Raw genomic sequence first — 18261 nt, 5'->3', positions numbered from 1 at the left:
TAGAAAATATTGGAGAGCATTGCACATAGTAAACATCTTACTTCTTGAATATGGGTGTAACATACACACATAAACTTACCATCAGAGTCCAAACATTTGTCTTTAGAAAAGAACATAGAACAGAAAATATTAGAGAGCCCTACAAAGTGTAAAAGTCTTATTTCTTAAAACAGATGTACAGCTGGGTGCCAATGGCTTAGGCCCGTAATCCTAGCTACTTTGTAGGCTGAGACCAGGAAGATCATGGTTTGAGGCCAGCCCCGGCAACTAGTTTGAGAGACCCCACCCCCATCTCCAAAATAACCAGAGCAAAAAACAGACTGGATGTGTAGCTCAAGTGATAGCATGCCTGTTTTGCATGTGCAAGGCCCTGAGCTCAAGCCCCAGAACGGCCAAAAAAAAAAGAAATCATAAGTACAGTATCCATTATCTAGGGAATGCCTAAAAATCTTGAATGATACTTATATATATGTATGTGTATATATATACACATATATACTTCTTTTTCTGTACATACATACTTACCATAAATTCAACTTCTTAATTAGGCACATTAAGAAATTAGCAATTACAACAGTGTAGTATCGCAAAGGTTAAGTGGACCTAGTGTCTCTCACAATACCTCACTGCACTGTATGTGAGGTGTTCCATACTATCCATGGGTGGCCACAAGTAAATATAGCCACAGACAAGGGAAGGCACTGTGCACCTGCACACAGACAAATGTGCTGACTATTGCTGATAATTGGCCTCTTGTGATGGGCCCATGGTTATTTTTAGAGAGTCATTTAACCACATGCTTTTACTGAACCAGCGTCAGTATAGGATTAGATGAATTAATTAAACCTGCATGTGTTTAGCACTGAGTACAGAGAGGCAAATGTCTGCAGACATAAGTCTTCCATTTATCCAGCATAAACGTTGAAGTAGAGAAGAAGGTGTGAGCTATTAGGTATTTAGCTAGCCTGTTTTAGGAGCACTGAGAAAATGACCTCCTTTACCAGTTACAGGCATCCTGTGTGCTTTCAGCTGTGAGGGACAGGCTAATTTTTTGATAATCTCAGTACCTAGCATTATGTCCTGTCACTATAGGTGCTTGATAAGTGTTCTCCCTTTCCGTTTCCACGTTCTAGCATGTGCCCTCACGATGTATCATTGACTGTGAACATTAATGGTTTGAAGGCCTTCTGTGGGCTGGAGATGTAGATCACTGGTATCACGTGTGCTTAGCATGTGCAGGGACCTGGGTTCAATCCTCACCGCCACAAAAAACAAACAAAAACACCTTTCTATGGATTTTCCAAATTTGGAAGGTTTCCATCTCAAACATCTACATTCATCCAATTTTTGTTAAATATTTTAATATTACCCCTGTACATGTGTATTTATGTGGGTACAGGGACATGTAAAATAGAGTTCTTCATGTTTGTGTAGTCAAAAAAAAAAAGCCGTTTTTTAGAGTTCTGAGTTGGGGAAGGGCTATTTACTTTGTTAGGGATTTTGGGATTTGTGTCTACACCATGGCAGAGCCGGCATAAAGGGGAAGGAAAGGTGAATGTTACTGGGCTTTGTGTAATAAGTGGTGGGGGCACAATTAAAAAGACAGCATTGTTGTCCGATTTAATTTAGTCTTTACAACCTCTAAGATTCTGTTAGCACTCTAGGAAAAATTCCTAGCATACTTCGGGATTTGAAGTTAAAACCATTCTTCTGTAATTTCAGAATTAGTCTGTTTTTAGAAAATTAATAATTTTTGTTTTGGGGGACCGTTGAGTTACTTTTTTCCTTTCTTGGCCATAGTTCTAGCTTAACTCCCTCTTAGGCAGGCAGCTCCAGAAATGGCCCTGTAGGTCTCCTCTGGGATTGGAGGCCCTGGAGGGGCTAATTGAAGCTTATCCCATTTTCCATCCCAAAGCAGCTTTGGAACACAGTCCCAGCCCTGGGGAGGGTGGGCTCGGGGAGGAGATCTTCAGGCAGCTCAGATGTCCATCAAGAGGGGCCTTTTTAAATGACAGACCATGATCTTAAAGAATGCTGACTTTACATGCAAACAAACATAACACTTCTATAGGATAGACTTAAAAACAGTGCCTGTAAATATTTCAGGGTCTGCAGATGCAATGGTGTGACCTAGCCCTCAAGTGCTTGTCTCACAAGTGGGAAGCCCTAGGTTTGACCCCCAGTCAGCACCACCACCAGAAAAGAAATTCATATATGTATGTGTGTGAAAAAAAAATCTAAAAAACCCTTGACACAGTCCTGATCCATAATAGGGAAAAAAAGTTACCTATTTAAAAATTAAAAAAAAAAAAAAACTTTTACAGGTCCTGGTATCAAATCTAGAGCCTTGAACAAGCTAAGCATTTGCTCTACCACTGAGCTACACCTCCAGCCCCTAGCTATTTTTTAAAATATGCTATTAAGCAAAAAGGCAATTTGATTCCAATTATTTTGTTTTTTGGCAGTACTGGGGTTTGAACTCAGGGCCTCACACTTGCTAGGCAAGTGCTCTACCACTTGAGCCACTCCTCCAGCCCCAAAAAGGCAGTTTGAAATATACAATTCTACTTTTATTAAAAACTAATATGTGTATATATACATACATATATTACTATCTGATAGCAAAAATTGAAGGAGGAATTTGCATCACAGTTACTATGGTGATTATATACACACATATATGCTCAAAAATGTTAAAGCTTACAAGTATGTTTTACTTATGTGGCAGGAAAAAAAAAGTTGTTTTTTATTCATTTATTCACATGTGCATACATTGTTTGGGTCATTTCTCTCAAAAAAAGTTTTTAAAAGAAGAAAAATAAACACCACCAGGTAACATCCCCTCCTCCCATGAATAAATTGACAAATAGCCCTTCCCCAAAACTCATCACTTCTACAAGGCAAAGTTCAAAATCCTGGCCCTGGGGCACCTTCCTCTGAGCTGTATTCACCCCTGCATATGCCTGGCCTTGAAGCTCTGGAATGGGTTTCCTTTTTCACACCTCTGCCTAAAACCTCTTTCAACTGATGCCTGGGTGTATGAAAATTACAGGGGTAGCTCCACAGTCTTCCTGGCTCTCTCCTGTTGTCCCCTGTCCCCAGGGCTGTCATCAGGACTGTATGCATCTGTTATTCTCTGATGTCATTCTCTCTGAGTCAGCCCCTGATTGCAGGCCAGGAGCTGTGTCTGTTCCCTTGGTTGAGTATAGAGGTGCTCGTTAAAACTTTTGACCATGTATGGAAGGTCTAAATGTTAATGGCACCAGTTCAGTCTGTTCAGAAGACTTCCAAATTCTTTGTGTCCCATGAGAAGAATTCAGGCAGGACATGTGGGTGTAAAGGGAGTTTATTAAAAGTTAGGGAAAGGAAATACAAGAGAGAACATGGTGGGCACAGGTGGAATCTACAGGCAGAGAAAGTGTGTCCCTTCTCCAGGTGCTTTTAAAACTTATGCTGACCTATAGGAAGGGAGACCCAGGTGATTCCCATCTGATAATCAGTGAGTGGGGAGGGACATGGGTGGTTCCCAGCCAGGTGAGGGTGGTCTGGGCTGTCCCTGAACCAGATATAGGCAACCTACATATCCGTATGGGTCCTGAACTTTCCTTACTTCCAGCCTGCCTCACTAGGTCTGGCTCTGTTGGTTACTGTTGCCCTGGTGACTCCAGCTTCCTTTTCCAAACCTCATTTCCACCCCTCCCAACCGTTGATATGGTAACCTGGGTTGTTTAACCATAATAGCCACATGTCCTTTCTCCAAGGAACATGGCCCCAGGTACTGTGAAAGGCCAGGCTCCCTGGGAATATGGCAGAATCATTTAGGGGGCCTCTTACTAAAATGTCAGGCTGCCAACAAAGAATGTTTAGCATTATGTGGGAAAGTGCCAAGTTCCATTTAAAAAGCAGAATGTGGAGTAGATTAACACACATCCCATCCACTCCACACCACACACACACACACGCCCACTAACGGAGAACAACAGCCTGGGAGGAAGCTCGTCACCACCGCAACAGGTTCGCCTTGGGATAGGATCAGGAGTGACTGTATTCTCTTTCTACGACTCTTACCATTTCTACATTTTCTAGAGTAAACATGTAGCACAATATTGTTACTGGATGAGGGATGAGGGGACGGGTTTCCCTTAGAGTCGCAGTTTCCAGGAAAAATCACAAGTACGTGAGGTTCATAAACCTCAAAAGAATTAGAAGGTGTCTCATGACAAGCAGTCACAAGGTGAAAGTTTTAACAGTGTAAAGTAGGGAAATGGAGCAAAGGCTTAAAGTGATGGTTCTTATCTGTAGTTTTCTAAGCTGAGGGTCACCCCCAATCACTAGACATTGGTTTTGGGTGGCTAGGATGGCTGCTGTTTAATATTGTAAAACATGGAAGGTGTGATCTAGGGATCCCAAAGCACAGGGGCAATAGGCATTTTAGGACTTTTTTTTTTTTTTTTTTGGCACTGGGCTTGAACCCACTCTAGGAAAATTAATAATTTTAGTTTTGGGGCTTGAACTCAGGGCCTACACCTTGAGCCACTCCACCAGCCCTTTGTTGTGATGGGTTTTTTTGAGATAGAGGTCTTGAGAACTATTTTCCTGTGCTGGCTTTGAGCTAAGATCCTCCTGATCTCTGCCTCCTGAGTAGCTTGGATTATAGGCATGAGCTACTGGCACCCAGCTAGGGCTTTCTTTTGCTAGAAACACCTTCCATTTTTCTTCCTCTACCCATTTAAGAAGCCTGGCAGCTTTTTAACATCTCAAACTTATTTTTTGGTTACACTGAGATTTGAACTCAGGGCTTCATGCTTGTTAGGCAGATGCTCTACCTATTGAGCCACTCTGTCAGCCCTTGCTCTGCTCATTTTGGAGATGGGGTCCCACGATCTACTTACCTGGGCTGGCCTCAAACCGAGATCCTCCTGATCTTAGCCTCCCAAGTAACTAGGATTACAGCTGTGAGCCACCAGCATCTGGCCAGATATCTGCTTTATGTCTCCTTGTTCTTGTAACTTAATATCTAAAAGGAGGTAGAGGGGCAGGACTAGCTGCCCTGGCTTTTCAGTTTTTACTTCCTCCTTCCAATATTTGAGTCTGGTCCTGTTAATATTTATTAAAAATAATATAATCTCCCTGTCTTTTCATCTATCTGTTCTGCCTCATATGTGTTTTTAATTTAAATTTTTTATTTTATTTTACAAGAATTGTTTTCCACTTCTGAGAATATTGTGGGGATCATTCCACATCAGCACATTACCAAATTTTTTTGTTTTAAATTTTGAGTGTATTACATTGTATTTTATATGACATTGAGCCCTCCTTATTTTTTTTGGTGGCACTGGGATTTGAACTCAGGGCCTTGCACTTGGTAGGCGGGTGCTCTTACCGCTTGAGCCACTCTGCCAGCCCTTGAGCCCTAATTAAGGACTTTTGGTTGCAAAACTAACAAAAAGGACTAGCAATTGCAGTACTAGGGTTTAAACCCAGGACCTTGTTATGTTAAGCAAGTACTCTACCACTGAGCTACACCCCAGCCTTTTGAAGGACATTTTCATTGTCTTCTGCCCCCCCATTTCAAATTGTATAACAAACAAAATATATAAATATACACATATGTATGCATGCACACACATATGTATGCAAACCTTAAAAATACATACTTCTATAACATGTAAGTAATACATACTCAAGGTAAAACAAATCTAAACAGCATAGGTAGGACATTTGAAAGCTAGGCCTTCCACCTCTGAGCCCTGGACTATCCTTCTAGAAAGGTTCCTCACATACAGTAAGAAGCACATGCCTGCATGTGACCTTTCTCCTTTTGTTTTTCACAGAGATTTACAAATCTGTTCTGCACCCTTGTGGCCATTCTCTCACACTGGCCCCTGGGAGCTGACATGAGCTAGAACTTTGCACCATGCGCCATGGGCCTGGCAGGCCCTGCTGTACGTGCCTTCTGCACATGAATTCAACTTACTGTGTACAGCAAGTCCCTGACCATTGGCGTTTTGCCAGCTAGTAAACCCCAGGCTCTGAGAACTTGCTGCTTGCCCTGGAAATGATAAGCTGTGTTCCATCCCAGGAGATCTTGGTCTAGAGTGGACCAAGATCTTGGTCTAGTGCGGTTACTGACTGCAGTTTTGTTGGTTTTGCTTATTTTGTAGTTTTTGTTTTTATTGTCGCTCAGAGCTGGGGATGGAACTCAGGGCCTGTGCATGCTGGTGTGTTTTGTTTTTAATGGCTGAATATTATTTCACTGGAAGACAGTAGTCCTTTATACATTTGCCTTTGTGCCCATCCAGGGGTGTGCTTGCCAGAGAACTCCACAGCATGGAGTGCTTGGGGCAAAACAATTTGCATTTAAACTTGACTAGGCGGTGCCTCTTTCGAAAGAGATCTCACCAGCACTCCCCCTTTCCCTGTGTGTGACACACCTGCTTCCCAGGCCTTCATTAGCAATCTTCGATTGCTGTTAATCCATTAAGGGTAGCTGGAACGGCTTGAATAGTGGTCACTCAGGAATGAGATAAGGGGCCAGCGCCTGATGAGTCACCAGACAGAGAGGTGTCACTGCCCATGGAGCCCCAGGAGGCCCCAATCTGGCAGCCTCAGGTTCAGCCTGTGCCTGGTCACCATAGGAAATAACCCAGAGGCAATGTACATGTTTTGTGCTCAGGGAATGCAGAATCAGAAAGCAGAACTTACAGGCTAAGGCTGTGACTCAGCAGTAATGCATGTGTGTGGCAAACTTGAGGCCTGGGTTCAATTCCCAGCACAAAAATAAATAAATAGATGAAAAGAAAGTAAAGATGAAAAAGCTCTGGACCTGCAGGAAGACACTGGCATAGGCAGGAAGCCACCTGGAGACCTGGAGCCCAGGTGGGGGCTAAGGATGTCTGAGCCTGGCTGTCAGGAATCACCTTTCTCAAAGAATGCACATGTGAGCTGGACTGCAGTGGCTCACACCTGTAATCCTAGCTACTCAGGAGGCAAGATCAAGAAGATGGCATGTTAAAGGCAGCCTTGTGGAAATAGTGTGCCAGACCCTATGTCAAAAAACCCGTTACAAAACAGGGCTGGCAGAGTGGCTCAAGGTGTAGGCCTTGAGTTCAAACCTCGGAACCATACACACAAAAAAATTTTAGCACAAAAAAAGTGCTAAAATGCTGAAATGCTTTGTGAAATGTTCTGGGGTATTTATTAACGTGGGTCCCCTTCTTTTTTTTATTCTTAATTTTTTTCTAGCAGTTTTATTGAAATCAATTCATAAATCACACAATTTACCCATTTAAAATGTATGATTCAGTGGCTTTTAATATGTTCATAAAATTCTGTATCACCACAATCAATTTTAGGACATTATTATTATCCCAAAAGAAACCCCATGACCCCCTAATATGTCCATTCCACCTAGCCCTAGTAACCACTAATCTACTTTCTGTCTCTCTGGAAGTGCCTTTTTTTTTTTGGACATTTTCTATACACAGAGTCATACACTATGTAGTGTGTTGTGTCAGGCTTCTGTCACTTACATAATGTTTTAAATGTTTATCCGTGTTAGAACATGTTGTTAGGACCTGTGTCATTCCTTCTTATTGCTAAATGTTGTTCCCTTGTATGGATACTGCATTTAAAACATCTGTTTGGGTTAGTTCCACCTTCATGGTTACAATCAGTGGTGCTGCTGTTGTGTGGATGTGTTTTCGTTTCTCTTGGGTGGATACCAAGGAGTGGAATTGCTAGGTCAGGTGGTAATTGTGTGTTTAGCACCTTATGCTTTGTGTAAAAGATCAGGCAGTCAGGGTTATCGCAAGCTCAGGTTTGAGGCCTGGGCCTGCCATTTCCAGGCTGCTGCTGATCTTTGGACAAGAAACCTCCCTTGTCCTCTGAGCCTGGGATCCTCATCTGCAGACTGGGGAAGTTTCTGCCTTCTCATCTGTCCATACAAGTTGCGGTAAGGTGTGGGGAGGATGCTGTCTGAGCAGGAACTCCCAAGAGGCTGAGGCATCTGTCATCCTAGCCAGTGTTACTGGTTTATTATGGATTTCCGTTCTTCCCTTCCTCTGTAGCCAGGATTTGGAATCCCTGCTGGTCTGGAGAGAGCAGTTAGTTGTAGGTACTCTTCACAACACTGAGATATTTCTTTAGGATTTTTAGTTCAGTTTCTTTTATAATTGTTTGCTTATTAATTCTAGACACAATGCATGTTCTTTGCAGGAAACAGTGAAAGTGCAACTGTCATTGCTGTTAAAGTCTTGGTATTTCAGACTTTTCTGTATTTCAGTATACAGATAGAACAAATAAACAAACATGAACTTTTTCTTGCTGTTGTGGGGTCATGCTAGACACACTCTGCAGACAGTAGATCATCGTCACTTTCCAGGAATTTTTTTAAAAGATGTGACTTTTTTGGACAGCACCATGGCAGCCCCTTATACGGATATACTATAGTTTCTTTAAGCATTGGGTCTTGGGGGACACTTAGAAGATTTCTAGGTTTTTGTTGTCGTTGTTGCTGTGTGCGATGCTGGGCTGCACTGACAATCTTACCTGTGGTACAGGATGAGGCAGCTGCACAGCACTGTTGGTCTCCTCCCCTCCCAGAGCTTGGCTGCATTTCCTCACTTCTTCCTGCTTCTTTTCTTTTCCTGTTGAGTTTGGTTTAAGTCCTTTCATGTCCTCCAGGAGAGGAGAGTTGGACTGACTCAGAGCTGTATTTCTTAGAGTCTACAGAAGTAGTGATGGGGACTGGGGGGGCAGGGTGGCTCAGTGGTAGGGCACTTGCATAGCATGCACGAGGCCTCAGGTTCGATCCCCAGCACACACAAGAGATGATGGGATAGAAAAGCGTTTTATAACATCCACTTGGTGAGTGTCACCTTCCCTAAGGAGGTCTCGGTCCCAGATGCCCCAAGTGCTGTGATAGTACTCCTAATAATAGTAATATAAAAACAGCCATAACAATAACATCCTATGTGCCAAGGAGGACCTGCTCATCTGGCCTCTCTCCTAGCATCTTCCAGAAAATACATTTATAATATTTTTATTTCGTATCGTCTGATGCTCTTTATACTACCTTGGTCCCCCACCCCCGCCTTTTTGCAGTGCCTTGGTCATGCCAGGGAAGTGCTTTATTACTGAGCTATATCCTTAGCCTTTTTTTTTTTTTTTTTGAGACATGGCCTTACTGTGTTGCCCAGGCTGACCTCAAACTTGGATCCTCCTGCCTTAGCCTCCTGAGTAGCTGGGGCTACAGGTATGCACCACTGTACCTGGTGACTATGTTTTCCTTTTTTATGAAACACCCCTATAACATACTATGTAAGATTTATTAACTCACTCGAAATTGAGTTTTAGAATCTTTAGAACTAGAGAACACTAAAGCTGGCACAACCTTAAGAATCATCCAGGGCTGTTGATGTAGCTCAGTGGTAGTGCTTGCCTAGTGTGTGGGAGGGCCTGGGTTCCATCCCCAGCACCGGGAGAAAAAGGAAAAAGAATCATCTAACCTAGAAGGTTTTTGTTGTTTATTAACTTTTACTTACACATGCAATATAAGAATACATTCTCATTGAAAAAAAGCATGCAAACAACTTCAACCCCTTACCACCATCTATTTCCAGAGACAACCACAGATAGTTTGGTGTGAAGGATATGTGTCTCTATAGGAAAATCAGTCAATCTTTGGGTTTCCTGTACCAGTAAACTGTGGAGGAATTGTGTTTGTATTATTCTGCAACTCACTCTCTTCCTTCTAAATAAGATGTCTTAGATGTCACCCATGTCAGTACCTTATCATTATCATTGGCATCATACAAATGTATGTAACTATCCGGCAGTGACAGGAAGGTGCTGCCCACTTGACTCTGATTAATAATTAGTGCCATCCTTGGCCAACTCGCCTGGGCACACCTGAGTAGGTGATGGGAATAGCTGGATCACAAGTTAGTGCAGAAGAAGGTTCATAGCCACTGCCAAACTTCTTCCACTCCCCCAGGAAGTCTCTGGGAATGTCCACTTCCCATGCTGACAGCAGTGTATGTTTCCTGACCTGATGGTAAAATATATGCACCAGTGACAGTCAGCTTGTGTAGGGTCCCCCAAATGAGCATTGCTACCTCAGGGAAACAGTGTCTGCTTGGAGCATATCTACCCCTGGTGCAGGGGCTGCAAAACACATTGCCAGCAGAGTCACAACCTTTTTCGTCCTCATTTGTATGGCGGCTCCACACAGCTGGTCAATGGTGGTAGAACCAGAGGAAAGGGACCTGAATTCTGGTACAGGATTTTTTATATTATGCTTAAAAAAGAGTCAAGTGTATTGAACTCGTCTGTTGCCAGTGCAGTGTGATGTGATTCTTTCCTGGGTCTGGAGAAAAGGTAATTTTGACCCTTTGAGATGCCATACCCTTTAACTGTGAAGTACTTTCTTTCTTGATTGTTACTGTTTTTTGGAGGGATTGGGATTTGAACTCAAGGCTACTCACTTGCAAAACTGGTGCTCACAAAGCAGCTGCTCTACCGCTTGAGCCACACTTCCAGTCTTTGACTGTTATTTTGGGTGGTGGCACTGTATGCAGCCAGGAGGTGATTTCTGTGATAATTATTGAATGGGTCCAGTCCCTGTCACTGGTTGTGTAGGGAGTGGTAGAGTCACCATTTGGGATAGTGAGGCTTGTGTATTTCCAGCAGAGATCAGGTCACCTGCTCAGAAGGGCAGCCTGCCAACTTCCCAGACTGACAAGCGTGGTCTAAGACTATCCCAGCTACTCCAGCAGCTGAAATATGACAGATGACTGTGGTGCTTTTTTTTTTTTTTTCCATACTGGGGATAAACAGGGCCTCAGGCTTAGGCAAGCACTGGACTGCTTGAACCATGCCCTTAGCACTTTTGTTTTTGTTTTGTTTTCTAGGTAGGGTCTCCCTAACTTTGCCTGGGCTGGCTTGAACTCAAGATTCTCCTGCTCCCCCCACCCAAGTAGCTGGGAGTACAGGCATGTGTCACCACATCTGGCTTTGTGGCACCTTTTTTTTTTTTATAGTACAGAAATCAAAATTCAGAAAATTTTCTAAGGTGTAAAGATGTTGTGGAGTCATTTATAACAGGGAAAAATCAGTATAAGCTCAAAATATAGTAAGAAGAACATGTGAGTAAGTTAAGTCAGTAATGACAAACTCCTACAGGGGATTATTATGCTACTGTTAAAACAGGTTGCAAACTAAATTTACAATTACATGATTTGATAAAAAAATTTAAGTGAACAGGCTGTGGTGGTGAACATCTTTGTAATCCCAGCACTCAGGGGCCAAAGCAGGAGAATTGCACAGTTGAGGCTAGCTTGAGCTACATAGCAAGACCCTGACTTAAAAAACAAACAAACAAAAATTGAAGTGACTTGTTTATTGCTGTTTGGAATGTAACTTATGGGAACTTTTTGAAAGAGAGTATGGTAATTTCTAGATTTTTTTTTTTCATGCTAGAGATTGGAACTAGGACCTCACACGTACTGACTGGGCAAGTGCTCTGCCTCTGAGCTACTGCTCAGCCCCTCTAGATTTTAAATGTAATTCAGCAATTACATTTTCACAAAAGATAGATGTCTGTCCTCTGTGGATTTGCACAGATGTGTGAGGATGCAGATCCGAGGGCGTTCACCTCAGCATTGTATACTAGGACATATTGGAGCAAATCCAGGTACCATCAAGTGTACCAGGCATGTTTATACAATTATGTGTCCTATAGCCCTGGGAAGGAAATGACATCAGCCAGGCATTCTGTGCACATGAAAGAAAGCTATCCCAGATTCTGAGTTAAGTGGAGAGAGTAAAAATGCAGAAAAAAATGTATGGTAGGTCCCTGTGGCTCTTAAATGTGTGCCTGTGCTCACAGAGGCAGAGGAAAAACTTGCAGAGTAGTTGCACCAGCTGTCAGTGGTGGTTTTTAGAAGGAGAGGGGTCAGGAGAACTTCACTTTTTAGTTCAGAATTTTATAGTGCTTGCAGCTTTTATGCCAAGCAGATCATCCTTTTGGAATCGGAGGAAAATCATGACTACTAAATAAAATATGAAGTCACATGTCATGACCACTCTCCTAAAAGGATATAAATTATACTTACTGTGTGATTCGAAATTTTTTTTAGAATGCTAATAAAAAGAACTCACCCAAGGCACAGGTATAGCCACTCCAAGTGGAAGGCTTATAGCAGATTTGACGTTTCTTTGTCTTCTGTATTTTGTTTTTTTGGCAGCACTGGAGTTTGAACTCAGGGCCTCATGCTTGGTAGGCAGGCACTCTTAGGGCTTGAGCCACTTAGTCCTTTTTTACAATTTGCCTGGGGCTGGCTTTGAACCATGATCCTCCTGATCTCTGCCTCCTGAGTAGCTAGGATTACAGGCATGAACCACCTATGCCCAGCTGTCTTCTGTATTTTCCAAGTGTTTTCATCAAGCTAAATTAGCTTCCAAATGAGAAGAAAGGAATACTAACTTTATTTACTGTACTTTGCAAAGATTAGACAGCCCCAGCAAAAGGAGCCGTGTGTGTATGTGTGTGTGTGTGTGTGTGTGTGTGTGTGAGAGAGAGAGAGAGAGAGAGAGAGAGAGAGAGAGAGAGAGAGGAGAGAGAGAGAGAGAGAGAGAGACAGACAGACAGACAGACAGACAGAGACACACACGAGGCCTATGATCTCTTGGGTTTTCAGCAGGGTCCAGAATGCCCAGACCAGGTGGGTGGGCATGGTACAGCCCTATTTTGGCTGAAGTCCCTGACAAGCTGGGCTCCTGCAGTCTGGCTAGGATGGCTGATAGATGCCAGTAGATGTGGGAAGTCTGGAATTGTTGTCCCTTGAGTTCTCTCCCACCTCATCTGCTGTGGGCCTGCCATACCTACAATGTCCAGCTACCCATCCATTTTCTTCCCCATGACTTGGCCTCTGGTCTAGAAGGGAGTTTTGGTCACACTGACTCTGGAGAGGCCACAGGACAAAGATTCAAATTTTTCAGTAAGAAAATAAAAGGGGTTGCTACCCGCCCTGGAGGTAAGAGTGTTTGTTTGGGAGGGACAAGAGGATTCTACCCTGGTATCACAAAAGCAGTAAAGTGGGCTGAATAAAACAAAGTGGGATTGTTGTAGTTCTTAGTCTGGTTTCTGTTGCTGTAACAAAATAACTGAGGCTGGGTAGTTTATAAAGAATAGAAGTACATTTGGCTCAAGAGCATGGCACTGACACTGACTTGGCTTCACAGTGAAGGACGTCATGTGGTGAGACAGAGCAAGTGTACCAGCTTGGGTCTCTTCCTCTTCCCATAAAGCCACCAATGCCCTTGTGAGAGACCCACCTTCATGACCTCATCTATCCCAGTCTGCTCCCAAAGGCCGGCCTCCAAATACCATCATCATAGGAATTTGGAGCTTAAGTTTCTAACCCATGAAGTTTCAGGGAACACATCCCAACTGGCCAGACCAATGCCGTTTAGCAGCTTGCTTTCTTCACAGTGTGCTTTGAATACCCCAAACGCTCTGGTTCTCAGCCGGCTTTCAAAGTTTTGGAGGGCGTTTTTGACCATCACAATGATGGGAGGAGGCTCTCCTAACATTGAGTGGGTGGAGGCTCGGGATGGTAGAAACCCTGAAATGGGCAGGGAAGTTCTATTTACCTGACACGTTGTCCTGTCTTTGGAGAATTGGTTCAGAATTATAGGAGTCCAGAGCTTAACGCTATGTTACATGTAAGACCACATATCTTTGACATGGTGCTCCATCCTCTGAGCTTTGGAAGGTTATGTTACCTGTGAGTTGCATTTGGGACAGTGAATTGGGGTGTTACATGATATTTATTATTAAAAGGGGGTGTTGGGTCTGATAGGGCCAGGAATTCCCTCTACGGAATGAATGCAGCCTTAGCCATTTAGTTATTTATTTACTCAGTCGTTTATTGATTTATTGATTTTTGAGACAAGGTCTCACTATATTGCCTGTGCTGGTTCAAGTGATCCTCTGACCTCAGCCTTCTGAGTAGACGGGATGACAGGTGTGCACCACCAAACCTGGTTTTGCTTAGCCATTTATTTATTTATTTGTATTAGTTAATTTAATTGTTGTTATTTTCTTACTTATTCATATGTGCATACATTGTTTGGGCCGTTTCTCCCCGTCCCCCGACCCCTTCCTCTCCCCCTCCCCCTCCTCTCTTCCAGGCAGACCTGATCCCTCTTCTCCAATTTTGTTGAAGAGAAGACATAATTGCTTAGCCTTTTAGATGGAAAGAATAAATGTGTTTGCCAATTGCTGCAGACAGACATTTGGGGTGGGTTTGGTTTTGCACAACCTCAATGACATTTATATGTTTGCATACTTGTGTTTCTGTTTCTGTAGAACTGATTCCTAGATGGAGTTGCTAGGTCATAATTAAGAAATGCATTTTTTCATTTTAGTATCTTGCCAGTTGCCTTTTAGAAAAGCTTTATCCCCACTGGTGGTGTATAAGGGTACTTATTTCCCCTTGTCCTGGACAGCACTCACTAAAATGTTTAAACTCTTGTTTTGAGATACTAGGCAAACACCCCTCCTACTGAACTACACTGACAGTCCAGTGTATTTCAATTGTCAACTTTTAGGCTGTAAATAAAAAGGTGTGTAATTAAGGTGTATCACTTATGCCCACAGAAAGGAAGGCTGTGTGTGCATGAGAGCACCGGGGTCTTCTGGGGACCCTTCCTGAAAGGACAGTAGCTGGGAATTCTACGGCTGGAATGCTGCAGGCCTCTCCAGGGAAAATAGCAGGGGAGAGGCAGCTGGGCTACTTGTGGGCCTAATGCCCTCTTTGCCTTCCGCAGGAAGCCTGGAAGCACGCAATTGAGAAGGCTAAGCACATGCCTGACCCCTGGGCTGAGTTCCACCTTGAGGACATTGCCACAGAACGAGCTTCTAGGCACAGGTCAGTAGCTTGTCTGGGGGCTTTGAGGGGTCCTGGGGGCCATGTATCTTGTTTCTACTCATAGTCAGTGAGGCCCAAGACCTTTGGAATCAAGGAGAAGGGAATAGTATAGATCAAACATCCCCAATCTAAAAACCCAAGTTTCAAATTTTGGAGCATTTTTGATTTTCAAATTAGGGATGTTCAATAAGTCAGGTCTGTGCAAATATTCCAAAATCAAAACACACTTGAAATCTGGAATGGTTCTGGTCCCAAGCATTTTGGATAGGGGATACTCAGCCTGTAATAACAGCAGCCAGTATTTGAGGATTTGTGCAGGCTCCAGACAGTACACATCATCTCTCTGAGGCCTTCAAACATTTCTCACATTTGAAGTTCTCTAAGGTACACATTAGACAGCTAGGTTGAGCTCTGCTGCAGTAACAGATATTCCCAGGGCTTTGTGCAACAAAGGTATATTTCTCACACATTTGAAGTTGGGCAAGAGTTCATGCAGTTCAGGAATCAGGCTACTTTCATCTTGTGACTCCATCTTCTCAACATGTGACCCCCACAACTGCTACCAAACAGACAAACAGCATTGAGTTAGCACCATAGCTTTTCGATGCTGGGGCCCAGGAAGTGGTATCAATTTTGCCTGCATTTCATTGATGAGATCTAGTTACACAGCCTTATCTAGTTTCAGGGGGCCAAGAAGTATCCTTTGCCTTCTTCACATTGTATAGCATGTTTCTGTTCCCGTCCTGCAAGGAAATGGCTTTAGAGTCTCTTATGTACCTCTCCTCCTGCCACTGGAGGTCCACCTCCTAGTGGGGTCTGTGCTGTATGCCTAGCAGCCATGGTCAGCATTGTGGGGACCCCTGCAGGGCAGGCTAGATAGATTCTATGCCATTCACCTGCAAGAGCACTGTGGTAGCTGGTTGGTGGCACAGCTTCCAGGTTGAGGACACTGGTCACCCAGGCAGGTCCTGGGGATCACCAGCCTGGGCAAGCAGGATCCATGACTTGAGCTGGTTTTGGGTGTCCCGGAGCCCCTCTGGAATTTGGAATCGCACCAATTTGTTTATTTCCTAATGAAAGTGATTGACTTCACTTGCCCTGGTTGCCAGTGGTGGGAGGCCAGGCATTGATGGCACGCTTCTCCAGCCCTGGCATTTTAAGAGCTCTGGTGCAAGCCACCCCTTTATTGGGACAGATTTCCTGTCCGTATGGGTTGTATTCAGGCTGGCTAAGAGCAAGGTTATGGTCTAAGCTCACCCATATTTGAATCCTGTCTCTCAGACAGGTGACTTTGCCTCTCCAAGTCTCAGTTTCCCCATCTGGAAAATGGCACAATGATTTTTAGCAATTTCAGAGTTGCTGCAAAGGTTAAATGAAGCAGTCCATTTAAGCCCTCAGCATGTGGGCTTAAACAGACCACCACCTCAGTGAATTCTGAGCAAGTGTTATCACTGTCATATTAGTGGTTGTGAGTGGGAAGTAAGACCCTTCTCCCATACCCCAGCCTCTGGTGCTTATCAGTTTGCAGGCAAAGGAGGATTATTTCCATTACCTTAGTCCCTATCTAGTTTTTAAACAAATCACTGCTATTATTTATTGAGCAGAGTATGTGTGTCAGATTGGCTGCAAGCATGTTTGCAGCTCTGGGGAGCCCTCCTCCTCTAAGTCTGCACAAGGTTACCTGCCAGACCTTGGCTTATTTCTCCTTGCAGAAGTTTTGAGCTCTGAGAAACCTGTTCTCACCAGGGTAGGGAGTGTTCTGGAGTCTGCCAAGAAGTGGGCCATGGGAGGCCTCCAACCAGAGCTAAGAATACCAGCACAGAGGAGGTTTTAGATGTTAGTGATTCACTAAGGCCAGGAGCTTCCCACCAGACAAATTTGTTCGAGGCCCAGCCAGGCCCAGGGCCAGATGTACTCTGGGAAAGAGGAATCTTGGGAGAGGAGAAATGGAAATATTCTGGAGCCTCCACCCCTAGCACCCTTCCCTGTGTGTACCCAGCAGCCCCTGTCCTGGCTGGACTCCCAGGCAGGACCCTCTCCCTCCTCTGTGTGCACTGGAACAACCCTTACTTCTTGGGAGATGTGTCCAGATCCCTGGGCTGGATCTGGCCTAGGTGGTTGAGGGTACTGCTGTCTTTCTCCTTGGAGTGTGCTATTTGTTACACAGACCAGTTATAAGAAGGATGTTTGTGTATTCAGTCAGTTATCCAACATGTATTTGTTAAGACCCATATACACCAGGCCCCATGATGAACAAGACAGACATGGGTGTACTTTGTGGATGCCAGATGTGGAACAAGCCAGCAAACAGTAAAGCAGAGAATGGGGGCTTGTTAACATGAGAATACCATGGAGAGGGAACCGGGTGTTTGAGGAAAGGAAAGGAAGCAAGTGTGGTGGGGCTTAGAGGGAGGGAAAGTGTACAACCCAAATCAGGAGGTCAGCAGGGCCCTTAGGCCCACATAGAGAATGGTCTGGGTCCTGAGGGCCATGGGGAATCCTGAGGGTCTTTTAACCAATGAGGGACAGATCATGTGTGCCCTGGGCTGTGCTCTGATCTCTGCAGGTACAATGCTGTCACTGGGGAGTGGCTAGAAGATGAAGTTCTAATCAAGATGGCATCTCAGGTAAGCAAAACTCTTGAGTTCTGAGGTGACAGGGCTGAGTGAAGATTTTCTCAAGTTTCAGTCCCTGTGCCCTCCCCTCCACCTTCTCTTTAGTTAAATTTTTTAACTTTGGGGATTCTTTATGTTATTGTTTACATATTACATTTCTTACAAATGTACCAAACAATTTGCCCATTTAAAGTATATGGTTCAGTGGTTTTTAGAATATTCAGAGTTGTGTGACCATCACCAGTATCAATTCCAAAACATTTTCACCTCCCCAGATGAAATCCCATGCCCATTAGCAGTCTCTCCTTATTCCTTCATCTTCCACTCCTGGCAGCCACTAGTCCACTTTCCGTTCCTATACATTGGCCAATTCTAGACATTTCAGTAGTACGATACCAGACATCAAAAGGTTGTCCTCTGAACTCTTGTTAAAAATCAGTTAGCAGTAAATATATCAGTTTTTAAAACTTGCAGGTCCCGGTCTGGGGATGTGGCTCAGGGGTAGAATACTCACTTAGCATGGGTTCGAGCTCCAGCACTGTAAAAAACCAAAACCTTGCAGGTCCTTACCTATTACTGAGCTGTAAAATAAATTCAGTGGGTTGTAGTCAGCTTTTAAAACGAGATTTTTTAAAGGACTAGAAAATAGTTCTTTCTGCATATTAAGGGTTAGGATAAAGGGGCTGGTAGAGTGGCTCCTCTTACCGAGC

General features: G+C 43.8%; 1 protein-coding gene across 3 annotated transcripts in view; it reads left to right on the top strand.

The window, feature by feature from the left end:
• The window catches only part of Eef2k (eukaryotic elongation factor 2 kinase), a 62784-nt gene that overhangs the window by 14881 nt on the left and 29642 nt on the right, over window positions 1–18261 (top strand). For 2 of the 3 annotated variants that reach the window (XM_074059577.1, XM_020163538.2), the window contains exons 3-4: window positions 14836–14936; window positions 17503–17563. In XM_074059577.1, the coding sequence (XP_073915678.1) occupies window positions 14836–14936; window positions 17503–17563 (162 nt within the window). Of the gene's footprint in view, window positions 1–7785; window positions 7955–14835; window positions 14937–17502; window positions 17564–18261 lie in introns of those variants that run through there. The other variant, XM_074059578.1, reaches the window with a different exon arrangement.

This window comes from Castor canadensis, chromosome 17, assembly GCF_047511655.1.
Source record: "Castor canadensis chromosome 17, mCasCan1.hap1v2, whole genome shotgun sequence".
NCBI lineage: Eukaryota > Metazoa > Chordata > Mammalia > Rodentia > Castoridae > Castor > Castor canadensis.
This window is presented reverse-complemented; position numbering and strand designations above follow the sequence as displayed.